Genomic DNA, 17,041 nt, shown 5'->3' with positions numbered 1-17,041 from the left:
CCAACCAATAAAGCAGACGTTTACGTGTTTTTCCAAAAATATTTGGCTATTCCTTTCCTTCTTGTAGCTTACTTTGGTTATAAGATTTTCACTGGTTATTGGAGAGTTTGGCTTCCTGTTTCTGAAATTGATATCGATTCAGATAGAGTAATCTACGATCCAGAAATCTTGGAATTAGAAAAATTAGAAGAAAAAGATAGATATAAAAAGGCTCCATTTTGGCAAAAAGTATGGATTACTTGTTTCCAATAAGTAAGACTCATTTAAGTAAGTTTACTCTTTATGACTTTAGGTAGTTTTATGAATAAGTTCACGTATTTCAATGTAATGTAACGTTTCTTTCTTGGTGCCGATCCTTACAAGTGACACGGGTTGACTAGTACACTATTACATCCACTAGCAGAATGCAATATACTAGTCAAGTACAATGTACCAGTAAAGTACATTGGCAGCCAATTTTTGTGGGGGAAAAAGGCTTTAAAATAGAAGTAAGACAATCAAAATCAACTATTCCTCCACCTCCCCACAACCCTACTTAGGAAACTCTCCCGGCTTAGTTCATCCTTGACTCGGGTGATTACAGATTTCCTCGAGGCCAATTGGCTCGAAGGGAAGGTCCATGCCTGGTAAAATAGGAGTAGAGCTCAATTGACCAAGCCATAGTCAACGACTGAAATGAACTGAAACAGTACATCAGCACACAAGGGAAAAATAAAATCACGGAATAATTCAATTTTTCAGACAAAAGAAAAAGAGACCCAAAGGGATTATAGTTTTACCCCAGTTTTTTTTTTTTGTCTTCATCCGCAAATAGGTTGTATATAAATAGGGACTTGTCCAGCTTGTGTACTTGCTCGATTCATTAATTCCCTTCCACGCTTCATTTCATTACAATTGACTTCGAAAATGTCTGATATTGACGTTGAAAAAACTCTTTCTCAATTAAAACTCCTGGAAAAAATTGGATTACTTGCTGGTATTGATTTCTGGCATACTTTCCCCGTTGAAAGATTGGATGTTCCCAGTCTTAGGTTCAGTGATGGTCCCAATGGTGTTAGAGGTACCAAGTTCTTCAATGCTGTTCCGTCTGCTTGTTTTGCCAATGGAACTGCTTTAGCAGCTACTTTTAACAAAGAATTATTATTCAAAGCTGGTTCTTTGATGGCAGAAGAAGCTAAACATAAATCTGTTCATGTTATTTTGGGTCCTACCACTAATATGGCCAGAGGTCCAAATGGTGGGAGAGGGTTTGAATCTTTTAGTGACGATCCATATTTAGCCGGGATTTGCTCAGCTTCCATCATTAATGGTATCCAAGATGATGATATTGCTGCTACCATCAAACATTTTGTTGGAAATGATTTGGAGGATCAACGTAACTCTTCTGATTCAATCATTACTGATCGGGCCTTGAGAGAAATCTATTTGGAACCTTTCCGTTTGGCAGTTAAATATTCCAATCCAAAAGCTTTTATGACTGGTTATAATAAAGTTAATGGTGAACATGTTTCTCAATCTGAAAAAATTATTCAAAAAATCTTACGTGAAGAATGGAATTGGGATGGTGCTGTTATGTCTGATTGGTTTGGTACTTATACCACTGAAACTGCAATTAAGAATGGGTTGGATATTGAAATGCCTGGTCCAACTAAATTTAGAGATCAAGACCTTGTTTCTCACATGATTAATACTAAAGAACTTCATATTAATCACATTAATGACCGTGTTAGAAATGTATTAAAATTAGTTAAAGCTACTGCTAAGTCGGGAGTTAAAGAAAATGGACCTGAAGATGATAAAAATAATACTCCTAAAACTAGTGAATTTTTAAGACAACTTTCGGGTGAATCAATTGTTTTATTGAAGAATAATAATAATGTTTTACCTTTGAATCCAAAAGAATCAATTGCAGTTATTGGTCCTAATGCTAAAAGTCATGCCTACTGTGGTGGGGGTTCTGCTTCCATCACTCCTTATTATAATGTTTCTCCTTATGATGGGATTTCCTCTAAATTGTCTTCTCCTCCTCCTTATACTGTTGGTGCTTATGCTCATAAAGCTTTACCAGGTTTAGGTCCTTTTATTAATAACTCCGTCACTGGTAAAAAAGGTTTTAATGTCAAATTTTTCTATGATAAAGAAAAGAAACGTCAATTTGATGAAGTTAACGTGACTCAATCTTGTTTCTTCTTGGGTGATTATAAACATCCCGATCTCAAGACCAATTTATTTTACTTAGAAATTACTGGTGATTTAGAGATTGAAGAAGATGGTGAATATGAATTTGGTCTTGCCGTTGTTGGTACTGGGGTTATCAATGTGGACGGAAATTTAGCCGTTGCCAATATTAAAGATCAAAAGAAGGGTGAGTTTTTCTTTAATAATGGTACTGTGGAAGAAAAAAATAAAGTTAAATTATCTAAAGGTACTCATAAGGTTGAAGTCAATTTTGGTTCTGCCCCAACTTATACTCTCCTTAATGATGATGTTGTTGATTTCGGTGGTGGTGGTGCACTTAACATTGGTTTTGCAAAAGTTATTGATGGTAAAGAAGAGATTGATAATGCAGTTAAACTTGCAAAATCAGTTGATAAAGTTGTTTTATCAATTGGTCTTAATCAAGAATGGGAATCTGAAGGTTATGATCGAAAAGATTTGGATTTACCCTTATTAACTAATGATTTGGTGGCTGCAGTGTTAGAAGCCAACCCAAACACTGTTGTTGTTAACCAATCTGGTACTCCTGTTGAGTTCCCATGGTTATCTAAAGCAAACGCTTTGGTTCAAGCGTGGTTTGGAGGAAATGAAGCTGGTAATGCAATTGCTGATGTTTTATTTGGTGATATTAATCCTAGTGGTAAATTATCGTTATCTTGGCCATTAAAATTCACTGATAATCCTACTTACTTAAACTTTAAAACTGAAAGAGGTAGAGTTTTATACGGTGAAGACATTTTCATAGGTTATAGGTATTATGAAAAATTGCAGAGAAAAGTTGCTTTCCCATTTGGTTATGGTTTATCTTATACCAAATTTGAATATTCTAAACTTAAGGTAAGCGTTAATGAGTCCAAAGATCTCTTAAGTGTCTCTGTTGATGTTAAAAATATTGGTGATATCACCGGTAGTGAAGTGGTCCAAGTCTATATTGGTGCTCAAGAACCATCAATTATTCGTCCTGTAAAAGAGTTGAAAGGTTTTGAAAAAGTTGAATTAAAGAGTAATAAACTGACTACTGTTAAGTTCGATTTATCTTTGAAAGACTCTACATCTTTCTGGGATGAATATCAAGAACAATGGAGCTCCGAAGCTGGTAAATATGATGTTTTCGTTGCTAAAAGCAGTGATGATATTGAATTGATTGAAAGATTCGATATTAAGGAATCCAAGTTATGGGTTGGTCTTTAAATATACTTCTTTAGCTAAATAAATGATGAATATTAGTAGTTTATTCATAGAAATGTATTGATAGTATAGATATTTGCGGTCATTTCGTTCCACCGAGCTCACCGAGTTCAGCCGAAATATCACGTGTGATTTCGGTGTTAATTTTTTTTTTTTTTTTTTTTTTTTGCCCCTTTTATCGTACAATAAGCCAGGCAATCAGCTTAATGTTTCACTCACATTCAAACCCCAATCATTGAATGGATCTGATTGTGTTATACTGAGTGTTGCCTAAATGATGTTGATGAGCTCAGCTTAGAGATTTTAAAATTTCGAGATTTACGGCTTTCACAAAAAAAAAGAACTGCAAAAAAATACCTTAAATACTTCCAATTCCAAACATTTAAGTCGACTTGCAATGGCTACTCGTCAGAAAAGAACAGCTTCTGTTGAAGAAGATAATGACGTCACGTCTCTGTACAAAAATGCTAAGAATGGAGATTCCAATGGGAAGACGAAGCCGGTGAAGAGAAGAAATCGGGTTACTCTTGTTTGTAATGTTTGCAAATTTCGTAAGGTTCGTTGTGATCGTAAACAACCCCATTGCACATCTTGTGTTAAATACAATGCTAGTCACTTATGCGAATATAATGGTCAAGTTTGGAGTGAAAAGGAAGCTTTGGAAAAACTTTCTACGATAAAGCCTTCGGTCCTTCCGAATCAAAATTTGGCTCCTGAAGAATCTTCTGAACCTAAAGAAATATCTGAAGTGGACAGCTTACGGAAACGAGTGAAAGAATTGGAATCCTATATACTTTTCCAAAATCAATTTGAAGCTAAAAGTACGATTCCATTTCCAACAAAATTTACCGATTTAATATCTGGTTTCCAATCACTTGATTCTATTCATGGAATAAACCCCATCCAAGACAACAATGATTTGATAGATTTATACAATTACAACTCCATAGCTTCTGATCTTAATGCGATGGAATGTGTCAATCATGGTCCTTTTAGCAGGTATGCTATCAGACAAAAGGATTTGAATTCTAAGAATATTTGGAACTTTATGTATGAAGGGATACGGGGTAAAAATAAAGTATATACCAAAGATGGAGTCACTCAGTTGGAAGGGAAGAGCAATCCTTACTCTTTAATTCAGAGAATAAAGGAATACTCTGTCAATAAGTTCGACCCCCAGAATTATAGTCGCAAGTCATCTAGTCTCCCACTTGGTCTAACATATAATGATCCCACCAAAAACATAGCAGACAGTCGAGAAGAGAGAATTAAGTCTATATTACCTCTGCAGAATATAATTGATTTCCACATCGATAATTTCTTCGACTTTTTATATCCGTTTTTTCCATATATATCTGAACCCGACTTTAGGAAGCAAATATCCAGAATATTGAGAACAAAATCGACTCTTAACATCGAAAGTAAAAATGATTATGCTATATTAGGACTACTATGTATTGTTATGCGCTTGAGTTACTTGTCTATGATTACAAATAATATGGAGATTAATGAAAATAATGTTGCCGAGAGCAGTACTAGTGAAATCAAAAAATTATTACTACATCCAATAGGAATTGAGTTCATCGATACTGCAAGAGATTGTTTAAATGAATTTCAATTGTTCCATAGAACTAACTTATTTGTCCTACAGCTTGCCATTTTCATTAAAATTTATATGACATGTGCACCTGAAGAACCAGAAGGAATAATAAGAAATCAATTTCAAATATACAATGGTGTCTTGGTAGAAATGGGATACTCAATGGGATTAAATAGAGACTACTTTCATGACAATCCTTCCAAGATCAACCTTAGAAGAAAGATATGGATGTACTTACGGACCGTCGACACTACCCAGTCAATGTTGTATGGAAATCCATATATAACAAGTGATAGATTTACAGATGCAGAAGTTCCAAGCAGTTCTGGTGGAATGGAAGATTATGTTGTAAAAGCTATGGAACCATTATCAAAACTTTTAAATCACATTCAAGATATTCTAAGGTTGGTTTTGTATGTGAAGAAGGGAATTTCCGTTGTACAACTTGTTGAAAAATTGAATATTTTAGAAACCTATCTATTTACGGAATATGGTACCATCCAAACTTTTTTTGATGCATATATGGAAAAGTCCTTTAGCGACAATTTTTCAAAGACTTTACAGCTAAATGTCTTCATACCAGTTAAGTTCTTTCTTATGGCTCTTCATAATGAACTATTTTTATACTATGAAAATAAACAAAACTTGGGAATAGTGTTTTTTTATGTGAAAAAAATTCTAGCTGGGATAGTTGAAGAAGTACTACCTTATACTCTTGAATTTCTTGAACAGCCCAATTTCTATTTCAAATATGCTTCTCAGCTACTGTTAAATCCTTCCTTTCAACTTTTTCTTCATAGAGTAAATACGATGCTTTTTTCGCTTATTAATAGAACTGGTTTTTCAATCGAAGGATTGCATATAGAAGATCCTAAATATGAAAAGTACAAACTTTTGAAAAAGTATTTGGTTCGATGTCTGAAGCTAACAATTATTGGAATATTGAAACTCAGCCATCGTCAATGTTCAGCTTGGAGAACTGGGAACTCGCATACGTTTATCCTAGAGAATATATCCAGTGACGATTATTATAAGGAATCAAACGAAAGTTCCGATGTGAGAGTATTTGATTTCACAGAAAATCAACTCGATGATTTGATTAACTATATTGAAAGATTGTTTCCTAAGTTAGATATGCCAAAATTGGCTGCTGCATGGAAGTCAATCCATGGAGCTGTGGATCCTGCAAGATCAAGGTTCTTTGATAACAAACCAAACGATATTAAGGAAGATCAAAATTCGAATAATTCTCCTACAAGCCCAAACGACAACGATTTATGGCATTCGAGGGAAAATTGGCAGGCTTCTTCATTCTTACAGCAAGATTTCACCAATGTAATGGAATCATTGTTTCATGTAGATGACCCACTTTTTTATTGGATGAATGAAGATATAAATAACCAGCCTTTTGAATTCAATACTACAAGCCAAAAAATTTAGTGATTATCCATAATTATTTAGATATATTCATATATATGATATTTATTTTCACAAGTAGTCATAATTTATTATAATAATTGTCAGAATTCTTTTTGACAGATAACTTCACCATGGACGAACAAGAGCCAACCTCTAACGTCATCTATGAATTCATTCCAAGAATCAATAATTTCCTCTCTCTTTCTGGTATTTGCTTCTTCGTCCTCTTTAACCAAGACTTCCTTCGCCTCTTTCATTCTTTTAATAAACATCTCACTAAACCATTTTCGGTCATCATCATTGGATATACACCAAGTAGAAACAGTAGAATGAATATGCCTCAGTTTTATTCCAGCACTTAATGCCAAATCTCTTAGTGACCTTCCTCTATTATCAGAAGTAGATGAATTCTTTGTCTTCAATAAGAAGTATTCTACAATAGTGTCTTCGTACTTTGGTGGATAGACCGATGTTGCCCTAAGATCAGCTTCTCTGGAGCATACATATCCTGTTGGTTTCAAAACCCTTACCATTTCTTTAAAAGCAGTTTCTGGATCTTCTAAATGAATTAAAACTTGATGACAATGCACTATATCAAAAGAATTATCTTCGAATGGTAAAGAATAGGCAGAAGCGATCTTGAATTCGGCATTCTTGACTCCATTAGAATACTTGTGATTATTTGCCTCTTTGATCAATTGCTCAGTAGGCTCGATACCAACCACCTTCCCATTAGGAACATGCTTCGCTAAATCACAACTAATGGATCCTGGACCACACCCAACGTCTAGTATAACATCGGTTGATTTGATAAAAGAGAGCATATAAGCACATGAATTTTCAGCTGTTCTCCAAGAATGAGTTTCCGATATACTTTTTTGGTATCCATTACCATAGTAAGCTTGATCTTGAGTATAGCCTGACATATTGAACTCAATTAGACTGATGGAAAGGAGTCTTAGTCATAGGTTAGTTGATCTGAAAAATGGGTCTATTTCTTCGTGACCATACTTTATCTTTGTAACTGCATACAAGTTCGAGTAGTGAACTTATCAACAAAGTGAGCGAGAATTTTTGCAGTCTTTTTCACTTATTTTTAGGAACTACGGTTTGACTAATATGACTAGGAATTAAACTATTTATGTATACTAACTCTTAAATCCATAGGCACTCCAGTTGTCATTGATTTTTTGCTGGAGTTTTACCTCGTAACTGGAATAGTCACAAGTCGTGAAAGAAAAGTCCGGGTCTTGATATTGCTTTGGGAGTAAGCAATCAGTAACTACTTTCCCCCCTTTCTTACTTTTTATTCTAGGACCATTGGAAATGAATGGAGCCAAGGGGAAGGCTGGAACTTCGTGGAAGAAAGTCTGGTCATCATCAGGAGTATGTCTGGTAACATAGGCCCAAAAGAATTTACGGAAATCAAAGATATCGATATCGTCACCTACTAAAACAATTTCGTGGATAATTGAAGCTATTTTGGTTTCGAAATACAAGTCTCCGAAAAGCTTTCTTAATTCGACACTGGTGGTGTTCAATTTCACCAATTCTTTAGTATTGATTTTGAAAGCAGCCCATAAAGCTTGAGCTTCGTAGGGAGTAAAGACATCCATGACGATTTTACTTAAAATAGGATGGTTTAAAGCTAAATTTTTCAATTCAGCACTGACTAATCCACCAATAAGGGTATGGGTTTCGTCTGTGCACAATCCCGGATTGGAAACAGGTAAAATAGCATCATCTCTATAATTTATGACATCTACGGTATATAAAGGACAAGGATGACCAGTACCTGGGAAAACATAACCATGCATTTCACCAAAAGGGCCCTCATTAACCAAGTTATTGATATTAAGAACCCCTTCAAAGACCAATTCAGATTCAGCAGGAATTTCAAGATCACTTAATTCAGCTTTGACAACCGGTAATGGTTCACCACAAATTGCACCTATATACTCTGATTCCGTAGCACCTTCAGGAATAGGCATTGAAGAAACCAAAATTGCAGCAGGAGGGACCCCAAACGCCAATACGTAAGGAATAGAATCACCTTTACCGATTTTGGCCCATTCATTAGCAACTTTTCTAATATGTTGAGGATTAATAACCAAACCAGTCAAATGTTTGTCGTCATGGATCATTGCTCTCGCAATTGACCAGTTAGTCCATTTTTTATCTGGAGTTTGTAATATGAACATCCCATAAGTCTGGATATATTTCCCACCATCTCCTGGATGTAAAATTGGGGCTGGTAAAGAGTTTAACTTAATATCAGAACCAGTCAATCTATTTTTATGGAAAGGAGCATTTGAAACTTTGGTTGGAGGAACCAACTTTTTTTGCTTACAATCTAATAAGAAATCGATGATTTCATTCATAGGAGTTGTAGCTGGTAAGCCGATATGATGAGCAATTCTAGCATGATCTTGAGATTTTTCATTACGCAAGCATCCGAGATTACCAATCATATTAAACAAGTTTTTAGGATCTGGATTCTTCGGGTCCTTTTTCAAATTTTTGAAAAACGGAACTGGAGCTTTTGATTCAAGTGCCTTCCTCATAATGGCACCAGCTTCAAGATTAGGGTCAATTTCTTGGGAGATTTCAACCAAATCATTTTCAAGTCTAAGAGTTTCAATGAAGTCTCTAAATCTAAGGTGTGGTTCTAAAACAGTCATTGCAACGTATAAAAATTAAGTTGGTATCTATGTTAATTCAAAAGCTATCGGTAAAGAAAGTTATATATATTTAAAAAGTGCTTGCATATTGGGTTCGAATATCTGGCCAGGCCCACAGATTTACGGAACCAATAACCAATGAAACCACAAAGAGTCCAGCCAAAAAAAAAAGAAGGTTAGCTTTATTGGCACCATGACAATTGGAGTTTATTAATGGTACAAAAATAACTAAAAAGGGGACCAGATTCGTACAATTTCCCGATTCCAAATCACCGATTTCAAATCGGCAAACTAGTATCGGCTCTTCCCGCCTTGACTAATGACTCGAATATTGGGGTTAGCTTTGTTTATGAGTTCTTCGGCAAACTTGCTGGGATCCCCGATGTACTTTTTAACAAGGTCAACTCAACAAAAACGCTCAAAAAATATTCTTACAAGAAACTAAAAAACCCAAAACTGGAAAAATAAATTTAAAAACCAAAGAAAATAAATCAAAAATTAAAAAAAAAAAAAAAAAAATAAAATAAAATAAATTAATTAACAAATTAAAATAAAAAAAGCCTCATAGTAAAGTGAAAAAAAAAGTAAAACTATTCTTGTACTGGAAAACGAAAAGGAGATTTACCAATTAATTAGCTCAAACAATCAAAACCATGGAAGTATCAATGAAATACCAAGTTCCAATGCAAAACAATCGGAACTCGGGTTTCAAGAACTGACTGGAGTAGGAACGGTTAGTAAACCTGTAGGCAGCAGCTAAAACGAAGCCAAACAAAAAAAAAAAAAAAAAAAAAAATCTGGAAAAAGGTTTGGAAAAATGTCAAGAATCCGTCTGGCTACCCGATTTGGGTCATATTATTCGGCCGAGCAGCCTGATGCATCAGTTTTCTTTATATAGGTTTCGTCGAGCTAAATTACTGCTGTTGTATAGTATTCTTCTTCTATAAGTCATTAATTCCAAATGCTCAGCAGTTTCAGAATCCCATTCAGACGTATAATACGATTACCGAGTCTCGCCAGATCTAATGTCAATTTAAGATTTTCTACATCATCATATCTCAGCGCAGACCATCATCAGATAGATTATGAAAACGTCGATAACAGTATGTACAGAGCCAACCAAGCTCAACCAGCCCGTCCGAGAAGGATAGTGGTGGCGATAACTGGAGCAACTGGGATTGCTTTGGGTATAAGGACATTAGAAATATTGAAACAAATGGGTGGGTTTGAAACTCACTTAATCATGTCTAAATGGGGGATTGCTACCATGAAATATGAAACTGACTACGATTATGAATACGTCAAAAGTTTGGCTTCCAAAGTATACTCTTCGAAAGATGTCACTGCTCCAATTTCTTCGGGCTCGTTTATTCACGATGGGATGATTGTCGTTCCTTGCTCAATGAAAACTTTGGCTGCTATTCGGATAGGTTATACTGAAGATTTAATAGTAAGGGCTGCTGATGTTACTTTAAAGGAAAGACGGAAATTGTTATTGGTTACAAGAGAAACCCCATTATCAGCTATTCATTTAGAGAACATGTTAAAACTTGATCAAATGGGGGTCATAATATTTCCTCCAGTACCAGCTTTCTATACGAGACCTCAATCCATAGAAGATGTAATCGAACAAAGTTGTGGAAGAATCTTAGATTGTTTTGGTATCGATACTAATAGTTTCCCTCGTTGGGAAGGTATAAATAATACAAAACAGTTGAAAAAGAAATAATCTTTATAAAGTTTAAATTGCATATCCTATATAATTTTTAATAAAAAAAAATTTTACAAAAAGCATCCACATCGATACTAATTTGTGGTTTTGATTCCAAGTGGAACTTGAAAGTGGTTGTGGTGATGATTATGATGAGTGTGATCTTGATGCAGTTTCATTTGTGAATGAGATGATTCCTTTGCTTTAGTTGACTCATTTGACTTGGTTGATTCTTTTGGCTCTTCCTCTACTGGCTTTTCAGGATCATCGTCATAGACGATCCAGTCTGCAAATCCATCATTGAAAGTAGCCTGTAACTTCTTCTCAATTTTGAATAAATTCTTTTCTTCTTCTATGATGCTTTCAAAAATATCATATTCTTCATCGGTAAGTAAACATTCATCAAGTGCTTTACTTAATCCAATACGATCAATCTCAACCCCAATGAAAACTAATTCATTTCTTCTATCTCCATATTTTCCTTGCATATCTTTTTCAATGAGCTCTTTGACTCCAGGTGGGTAAAATTCCGGTCCAGTTACTGAGAACCATGGAAGCCCACCTTTGAGAGTCATCATGGCACCAGCACTTGACCATTCTCCTCTATTAATATAACGAGAGGCCAACCAGAAGAATCCTTTTGATCTTAGCATAGGTCCGAAAACAGATTTCTTCTTGTTGCGTATAATCTGTTTGTTACTTGGTTGAACAAAGTCATCATCTTCCTCTTCTTCTTCTTCTTCTCCATCTTCATCGTCTTGTTCGTCATCATCTTCGTCATCATCTTCTTCCTCGTTTTCTTCGTCTTCTTTTTCTTCGTCTTCGAAACCTGATTGTTCAATCACTATATACTTATCTCTAATTAATTTGTAAAGTCTTTCAGGGTGGAAAGGTTTCCTATTCCTGTAGACAAAATTATTAATTCTATACTCTTCTGTTTCTGGTTTTGGAGTTAAGGTGGATTTTCCTGTCGAGCTTTCTCTTATAGTCATTTCATTGATACTTTGTAACCATCCTGCAGAAGCTGACAGTTTTTCAAAATCGAATAACTTAGTATTCACAACGTCCTTTATTGGTACATCACAATAATTAGTAGGAATGATCTTAGCGACTGGATTTAATGATTTTATTAGTTTTTCTATCTTACGTTGCTTTCTTTTCTTAATGCCTTTGACTTTATTCATGATAATAATATCAGAAAACTCGATTTGATCAACCATCAAATCAGTAATAGTTCTTTCTGTTTCACCTTGACCATTATCACCAAATCTATCAGCCAAAAAATCTGTTGTTTCAAAATTTGCTAAAAAATTAACAGCATCAATTACTGTAACACAAGTATCTAATTGAACAATTTTGTTTAACCCACCAATATTTACAATTTTTTCTAAAGACATTTGTTCTTCTTCATTTAATGATTCCAGGTTTTGCAAAATCATTTCAGAAAATTCAGTTGTGAAGGTTTCAGCAACTTGCATTGGTTCAGAAATGCCCGTTGATTCGATTACGATATACTGGAATTCGCCAGAAAGGGCTAATGTTGCCAATTCTTCAAGCAAATCACCCCTAAGAGTACAACATATACAACCATTTTGAAGTTGAATAAGTTTTTCTTCCTTTTGAGTGACTCTATGATTTTGAATTAAGGCAGCATCAATGTTAATTTGAGAGACATCGTTGATTATTACAGCTATTTTCAAACCATGATCGTGAGTAAGTATTCTTTCCAATAATGTGGTTTTACCGGAGCCTAAAAATCCAGATAATAAAGTAACTGGAATTGGTTTTCTTGAAGTACTTTCTGGCATGTTCTTCTGTTTAATTAGTACATAAACAGATCAAGCCGGTCAAAAGCTCTATATGACTGCCCTTTTATACTATCCTCATATCGCTAATTCATTTTCGATTTGCTCTTCTTCAACCCTTGGAGTTATTACAAAACAGGTGGGCCTATCTAAATGAGGTTACTGCTACGGTCAACATTCTAATGAATCTATGGTTTTTGCAGACAAATTGCATGCAGGTTCACATCCAGCTGACTCATTGGGTATAATAGGGCTTTTTATTGGCTCACATTGCTTTAACAATAATGGTTATCAATACTCTTTCTCTTAGTGGTTATAGATACAATGAGCTCTGAATAACCACTATAGGTTTATTCAAAAATTTTCGCAATCGAACTTTTGAAATAACTGGTTCAAGCTGTTTTTTTTTTTCAAGAAGACAATGTTTCTTTCGAGAACCGGAATGTCACTTGACTTTGAAAGTACTTCCTGTGTCCTGTAATCATTTCACTTATTTTTTTAAAGGCACTTGAGGTAAGAGTATAAAAAGCATATAAAAAAGTTGCAAAGTGAAAACAGCCAATTTCACAAGAAACTTATGACACTTCAGTTTTTAAATTGTAATTTAATGAGGCTTGGTAACTCCAAAAGTATCTTATAATGGCTTACAGTTATAATTTGATTGTATGGAGTACCTATAAAAAGTACAAAGTTTGCAACAGAACAACAACTGAAGACCGGTACGCAAGCACATAAAACAGTTCAACATTCCTCCTCTTAGAAGTGATGAGTTAATATCACAATTGGCCCTCTTGTTTCTTCGTCCCAGCTGTTTTACGTATCAATGTATTAGGTTGCAAATCGTTTTGGGTGGGTGTGTGCGTACCGATAGTAGTCCCCCCCCCACCTTTGGGGATTGGACCTTCTGTCAGAAAACTACAGCCTTTGGTTTTCAGTATAAATCGACAAATAATCAACAACCAAGTATCTCATTTTCACTAGTCAGTTATATAAAATGGCCGATATATACAAGTACACATTGGAGCAGTTGGACAAATTGGAAGAAAACACGGTTTTGTCCCAATTCACTAGTGAAGATGCTTGGAAATTAGGAAGTTTAGCTAGAAAACTTGCAATTGAAAAATATCCCCATAAAGCAATTGTCATTGATATCACTTTGAATGGTGGACAAGTATTATTTCATTCTGTTGTTAATGCAGGTACTGCCATCGATAACGATGAATGGATCAATAGAAAGAAGAACACGGTTTTAAGAATTGGTAAATCAAGTTTTTACGTTGGACAAAAATTAAGACTTAAAGAAAAATCAATTGAAGATGGCCTTTTCATTTCTTCTAAAGACTACGCTGCTCATGGTGGTAGTGTTCCAATGAAAATCAAAGGATTTGACGGGATTATTGGGGCTCTTACTATCAGTGGGTTAGCTCAAGAACAAGATCATTTATTATCGATTGAAGCTTTGGAAAAATACAGTTCATAGATATCATATATATATATATATATTAAAAAATAAATAAATTAAACTTCGGTTGGACCGAAAAATTCAGAGAATACGTTCGAAATTCCTTTCTTTGATAATTCGGATTGAACAAACTTCATGTAAGAAGTAGGACCTAACAAATAAATATCTTTATTGACTAAATCCATGCGATCAAAATCTGATGATTCCAATGGTCTAAATTCGGCTTGGTCAATAACTATGCCATCGGATTTATTTGATATATATTCGTTGAGATTGAATTTATATTTCTTTAAATTTTTCAAGTATTCAGTGAAGGGTCTTGACTCGATGGTTTTGTTGGAGTAATACATGTCAACTTTCTTACCGGAACTCAAAGCTTTTTCGAGAATAGATATGATTGGGGTTATTCCAATACCCCCAACGAAAAGGATCAAGTCTTTATCAGTTTCCTGGTAGGTGAATTGACCAGCAGGTGGTGAAACTTTTAATACATCACCAATTTTCAAATCATTATGAACATAATTGGAGATCTTTCCATCGGGTAATTTTCTAACCGATATACGATATTCATTAGTCTTAGGGAACTCAGATAATGAATATTCTCTCGATTTTTCCACGTCATCACCGGGTAATGTCCATCTAATACAAACGTATTGACCTCTTTTAGGTAAGGCGATCTTGCCTTCTAAGGGACTGAAATAGACTGATTTAACGTTATTTGATTCATCAATTAAGCTGGTCACTTTGAACTCTTTGAATCCAATCCAATCCTGTTGTTGATATTGTTCGAATTCAGCATTTATTAAAATTTGAGCCAAATTACCGTATGCAATTTCCCAAGCTTTAAGAAATTCAGGGGTTGCAATTTCTTCACCTAACAATTCTTTCATTGTGCCTAGCAAACAAGAACCAACTATAGGGTAGTGTTCGGCCTTGACTTGCAAACCAACATGCTTTACCACAATTTGATGAACAAAGCCTAACAAGGGAGTTAAATCATCGATATTTTTAGCATAATTCAACACTGCAAAGGCCAAAATCCTAGGTTGTTTTAAATTTTTTTGATTAGTTTCATTGAAAAAAGGCTTAACTTCAGGGAAGTTATTGAGCATCTTGTTATAAAACTTGGAAGTAAGCAATTCCCCCGATGATTCGAGAATAGGAACCGAAGCTTTTATGAAAGCCTTTTGACTTTCAGTTAAATCTTGAATAGAATAGATTTGGGGTGCTGAATTTTGTTGAATACTTGGAGACATTACTAATGGTTAAGGACATCATAACTGAGCATAACTCAACATAATCCAGTCTACTTATATACCTACAAGGTTAAATAAATCGAATGTTAAAATTTTGCTGCTAAAAAAGAGTATTGCAAAATCCTGCACACAATACGCAAAAAACACACCACCGTCGCCTTAACAAAGCGAAAAAAACGGATTTTGAAAAACGCTGGGGTTTGAATCAAGTTCCGTAAGCTGCGAAAATTAGTTATATTCAACGTAGATGGTTTCACCGTAGTTATCCTTTTTCAACTTCAAGCTACTGTTGTTTATTTCCTCTTCGCTTTTCAAAGAGGAAAGAGGGTTACCGTAATCCAAGTGTCCGCAGAAAGGTTCACTGAGATTTAATCCTAGTAAACTAAGAGCTTCTACTGAATAATTTTTGAAAAAATCAGCATTTTGATCAACAAAATAGTTTTCCTCTTGTTTCAAGTAACTTTTAGTCATGAAAAAAAATGAAGAAATTCGATCTTTATCGGTGTTATTTGCACTTGCAGCATGATAAGTTGAACCCAATATAAAAGCAGCATCACCTTTATCTAATTCTATATAATTACAATTTTTTTCTTCGGGATGACGATAAGGACCATATAAATGGCTTAATGGAATGACTCTAGTGGCACCGTTTTCTTTTGTTGTTTTAGTCATTGCAACTGTTAAACCAACCATTGATTCATCACCATAAACAAAATGGTCTCTGTCTTTATGAACGTTATGATGAACCATGTCTTCACGATGATACATTTGATCAGAAGCACCCGGGCCAACTTTGTAAGTGATACCAGAATTTAATTGAATAGTACTTTTACCGGTTCTAATTTTATTATTTATCCAGAAATAATTAGATTCGTCTAGGAAATTCGAAGCAATTGACAGGAAAAGAGGATTACAAACGACGTCTTGAGTAACGGTGGGAGATTTCAAAACCGTTCTAGTAACTACTGTTGTTTGACGAGGGAAAGGAGATCCATTCCACAGTTGATCTCTGAAAAAAAAAGGTTCAACTTCATCAATTATTTGATCACAAGTATTACTTGAAAGAAAATTTTTGACAATCACCACTCCGTATTTTTCAAGATTCGAGATTATCAGTTTAGTATCTGATTTATCATTAACGGTATAATTAGCATTGGTTATTACCGGGTTAGTTTGGGGTTGACGAGGTATTTTAGCGTACTTCTTCCCATCGCTTGCTAAGTAAGGGTCGATTAAGTTTAAGGACTTGGTGAATTGGGTCATTCTTAGAGTGGGAAGAGAATAAATTAGACTCTTACAGAATTGCAATCTACTTTAAATATCGAGAGCGATTTGAGTCAATGACTCAAGATGACTCGGTCGTGTGCGGCACACCCATGATTCATGAGTACTCACAAGCGTATTCAGTATACTTAGTGTAATATGACTGAGTACTCAGGACCAGACTCGGATCTCCAGAGGGAAGTCCGATCCCCATTGGCAAATGGGGAACCAAGACCCAATTCAATAGCAAGATACGCAAGGCTGACTTTGAGAAGAGGGGATTTTACGACTGTTGATCTTACCATTGCAGTATAATCGTCCGTCAAAACCAAGGAATTCCTTCTCCACAAATTGCCCAAGATCTTTCTTGCCCGATGACTACACCTGATGCAAGAGCTACCAGAATCACCTGAGTTAGCTTACCTGGACTAAATCACCT

At 35.0% G+C, this 17,041-nt stretch overlaps 8 protein-coding genes across 8 annotated transcripts; 3 read left to right on the top strand and 5 right to left on the bottom strand.

Annotated features, from left to right (window-relative positions):
• The first annotated feature begins 891 nt into the window (after positions 1 to 891).
• On the top strand, positions 892 to 3,422 carry HYPBUDRAFT_154337 (uncharacterized protein). Its single transcript, XM_020222023.1, has one exon. The coding sequence runs from the start codon at positions 907 to 909 to the stop codon at positions 3,406 to 3,408; it is 2,502 nt and encodes an 833-aa protein (XP_020073678.1). The 5' UTR covers positions 892 to 906; the 3' UTR covers positions 3,409 to 3,422.
• A 380-nt stretch (positions 3,423 to 3,802) lies between these two features.
• Positions 3,803 to 6,445, top strand: HYPBUDRAFT_115862 (uncharacterized protein; the record flags this gene model as incomplete). Its single annotated transcript, XM_020219150.1, has 1 exon — positions 3,803 to 6,445. The coding sequence occupies one exon, from the start codon at positions 3,803 to 3,805 to the stop codon at positions 6,443 to 6,445; it is 2,643 nt and encodes an 880-aa protein (XP_020073677.1).
• Positions 6,445 to 7,512, bottom strand: CRG1 (Crg1p). The gene has a single exon (XM_020222022.1). It carries the CDS (start codon positions 7,348 to 7,350, stop codon positions 6,526 to 6,528), a length of 825 nt encoding a protein of 274 aa, XP_020073676.1. The 5' UTR covers positions 7,351 to 7,512; the 3' UTR covers positions 6,445 to 6,525.
• A 35-nt stretch (positions 7,513 to 7,547) lies between these two features.
• Positions 7,548 to 9,417, bottom strand: HYPBUDRAFT_154334 (putative phenylacrylic acid decarboxylase). The gene has a single exon (XM_020222021.1). The coding sequence runs from the start codon at positions 9,103 to 9,105 to the stop codon at positions 7,573 to 7,575; it is 1,533 nt and encodes a 510-aa protein (XP_020073675.1). The 5' UTR covers positions 9,106 to 9,417; the 3' UTR covers positions 7,548 to 7,572.
• Positions 9,418 to 9,999: 582 nt separating this feature from the next.
• HYPBUDRAFT_163893 (cobW-domain-containing protein) lies at positions 10,000 to 12,624 on the bottom strand (the record flags this gene model as incomplete). Its single annotated transcript, XM_020222642.1, has 2 exons — positions 10,000 to 10,352; positions 11,068 to 12,624. 2 exons carry the CDS (start codon positions 12,622 to 12,624, stop codon positions 10,347 to 10,349), a joined length of 1,563 nt encoding a protein of 520 aa, XP_020073674.1. The 3' UTR covers positions 10,000 to 10,346.
• A 991-nt stretch (positions 12,625 to 13,615) lies between these two features.
• HYPBUDRAFT_115874 (uncharacterized protein) lies at positions 13,616 to 14,101 on the top strand (the record flags this gene model as incomplete). Its single annotated transcript, XM_020219151.1, has 1 exon — positions 13,616 to 14,101. The coding sequence occupies one exon, from the start codon at positions 13,616 to 13,618 to the stop codon at positions 14,099 to 14,101; it is 486 nt and encodes a 161-aa protein (XP_020073673.1).
• Positions 14,102 to 14,139: 38 nt separating this feature from the next.
• YHB1 (Yhb1p) lies at positions 14,140 to 15,339 on the bottom strand (the record flags this gene model as incomplete). Its single annotated transcript, XM_020220327.1, has 1 exon — positions 14,140 to 15,339. One exon carries the CDS (start codon positions 15,337 to 15,339, stop codon positions 14,140 to 14,142), a length of 1,200 nt encoding a protein of 399 aa, XP_020073672.1.
• A 79-nt stretch (positions 15,340 to 15,418) lies between these two features.
• Positions 15,419 to 16,969, bottom strand: HYPBUDRAFT_185194 (PhyH-domain-containing protein). Its single transcript, XM_020222918.1, has one exon. It carries the CDS (start codon positions 16,600 to 16,602, stop codon positions 15,568 to 15,570), a length of 1,035 nt encoding a protein of 344 aa, XP_020073671.1. The 5' UTR covers positions 16,603 to 16,969; the 3' UTR covers positions 15,419 to 15,567.
• Positions 16,970 to 17,041: the final 72 nt, after the last annotated feature.

Source organism: Hyphopichia burtonii, assembly GCF_001661395.1.
Source record: "Hyphopichia burtonii NRRL Y-1933 unplaced genomic scaffold HYPBUscaffold_11, whole genome shotgun sequence".
NCBI classification, from domain to species: domain Eukaryota; kingdom Fungi; phylum Ascomycota; class Pichiomycetes; order Serinales; family Debaryomycetaceae; genus Hyphopichia; species Hyphopichia burtonii.
Note: the sequence above shows the minus strand (reverse complement) of the source record. Positions and strands in the feature narration are given on the sequence as shown.

What these genes read in the sequence shown, in the direction of transcription:
- HYPBUDRAFT_154337 (XM_020222023.1), top strand. Translation starts at nt 907, where the DNA reads ATGTCTGATATTGACGTTGAAAAAACTCTTTCTCAATTAAAACTCCTG.
- CRG1 (XM_020222022.1), bottom strand. Translation starts at nt 7,350, where the DNA reads ATGTCAGGCTATACTCAAGATCAAGCTTACTATGGTAATGGATACCAA.
- HYPBUDRAFT_154334 (XM_020222021.1), bottom strand. Translation starts at nt 9,105, where the DNA reads ATGACTGTTTTAGAACCACACCTTAGATTTAGAGACTTCATTGAAACT.
- HYPBUDRAFT_185194 (XM_020222918.1), bottom strand. Translation starts at nt 16,602, where the DNA reads ATGACCCAATTCACCAAGTCCTTAAACTTAATCGACCCTTACTTAGCA.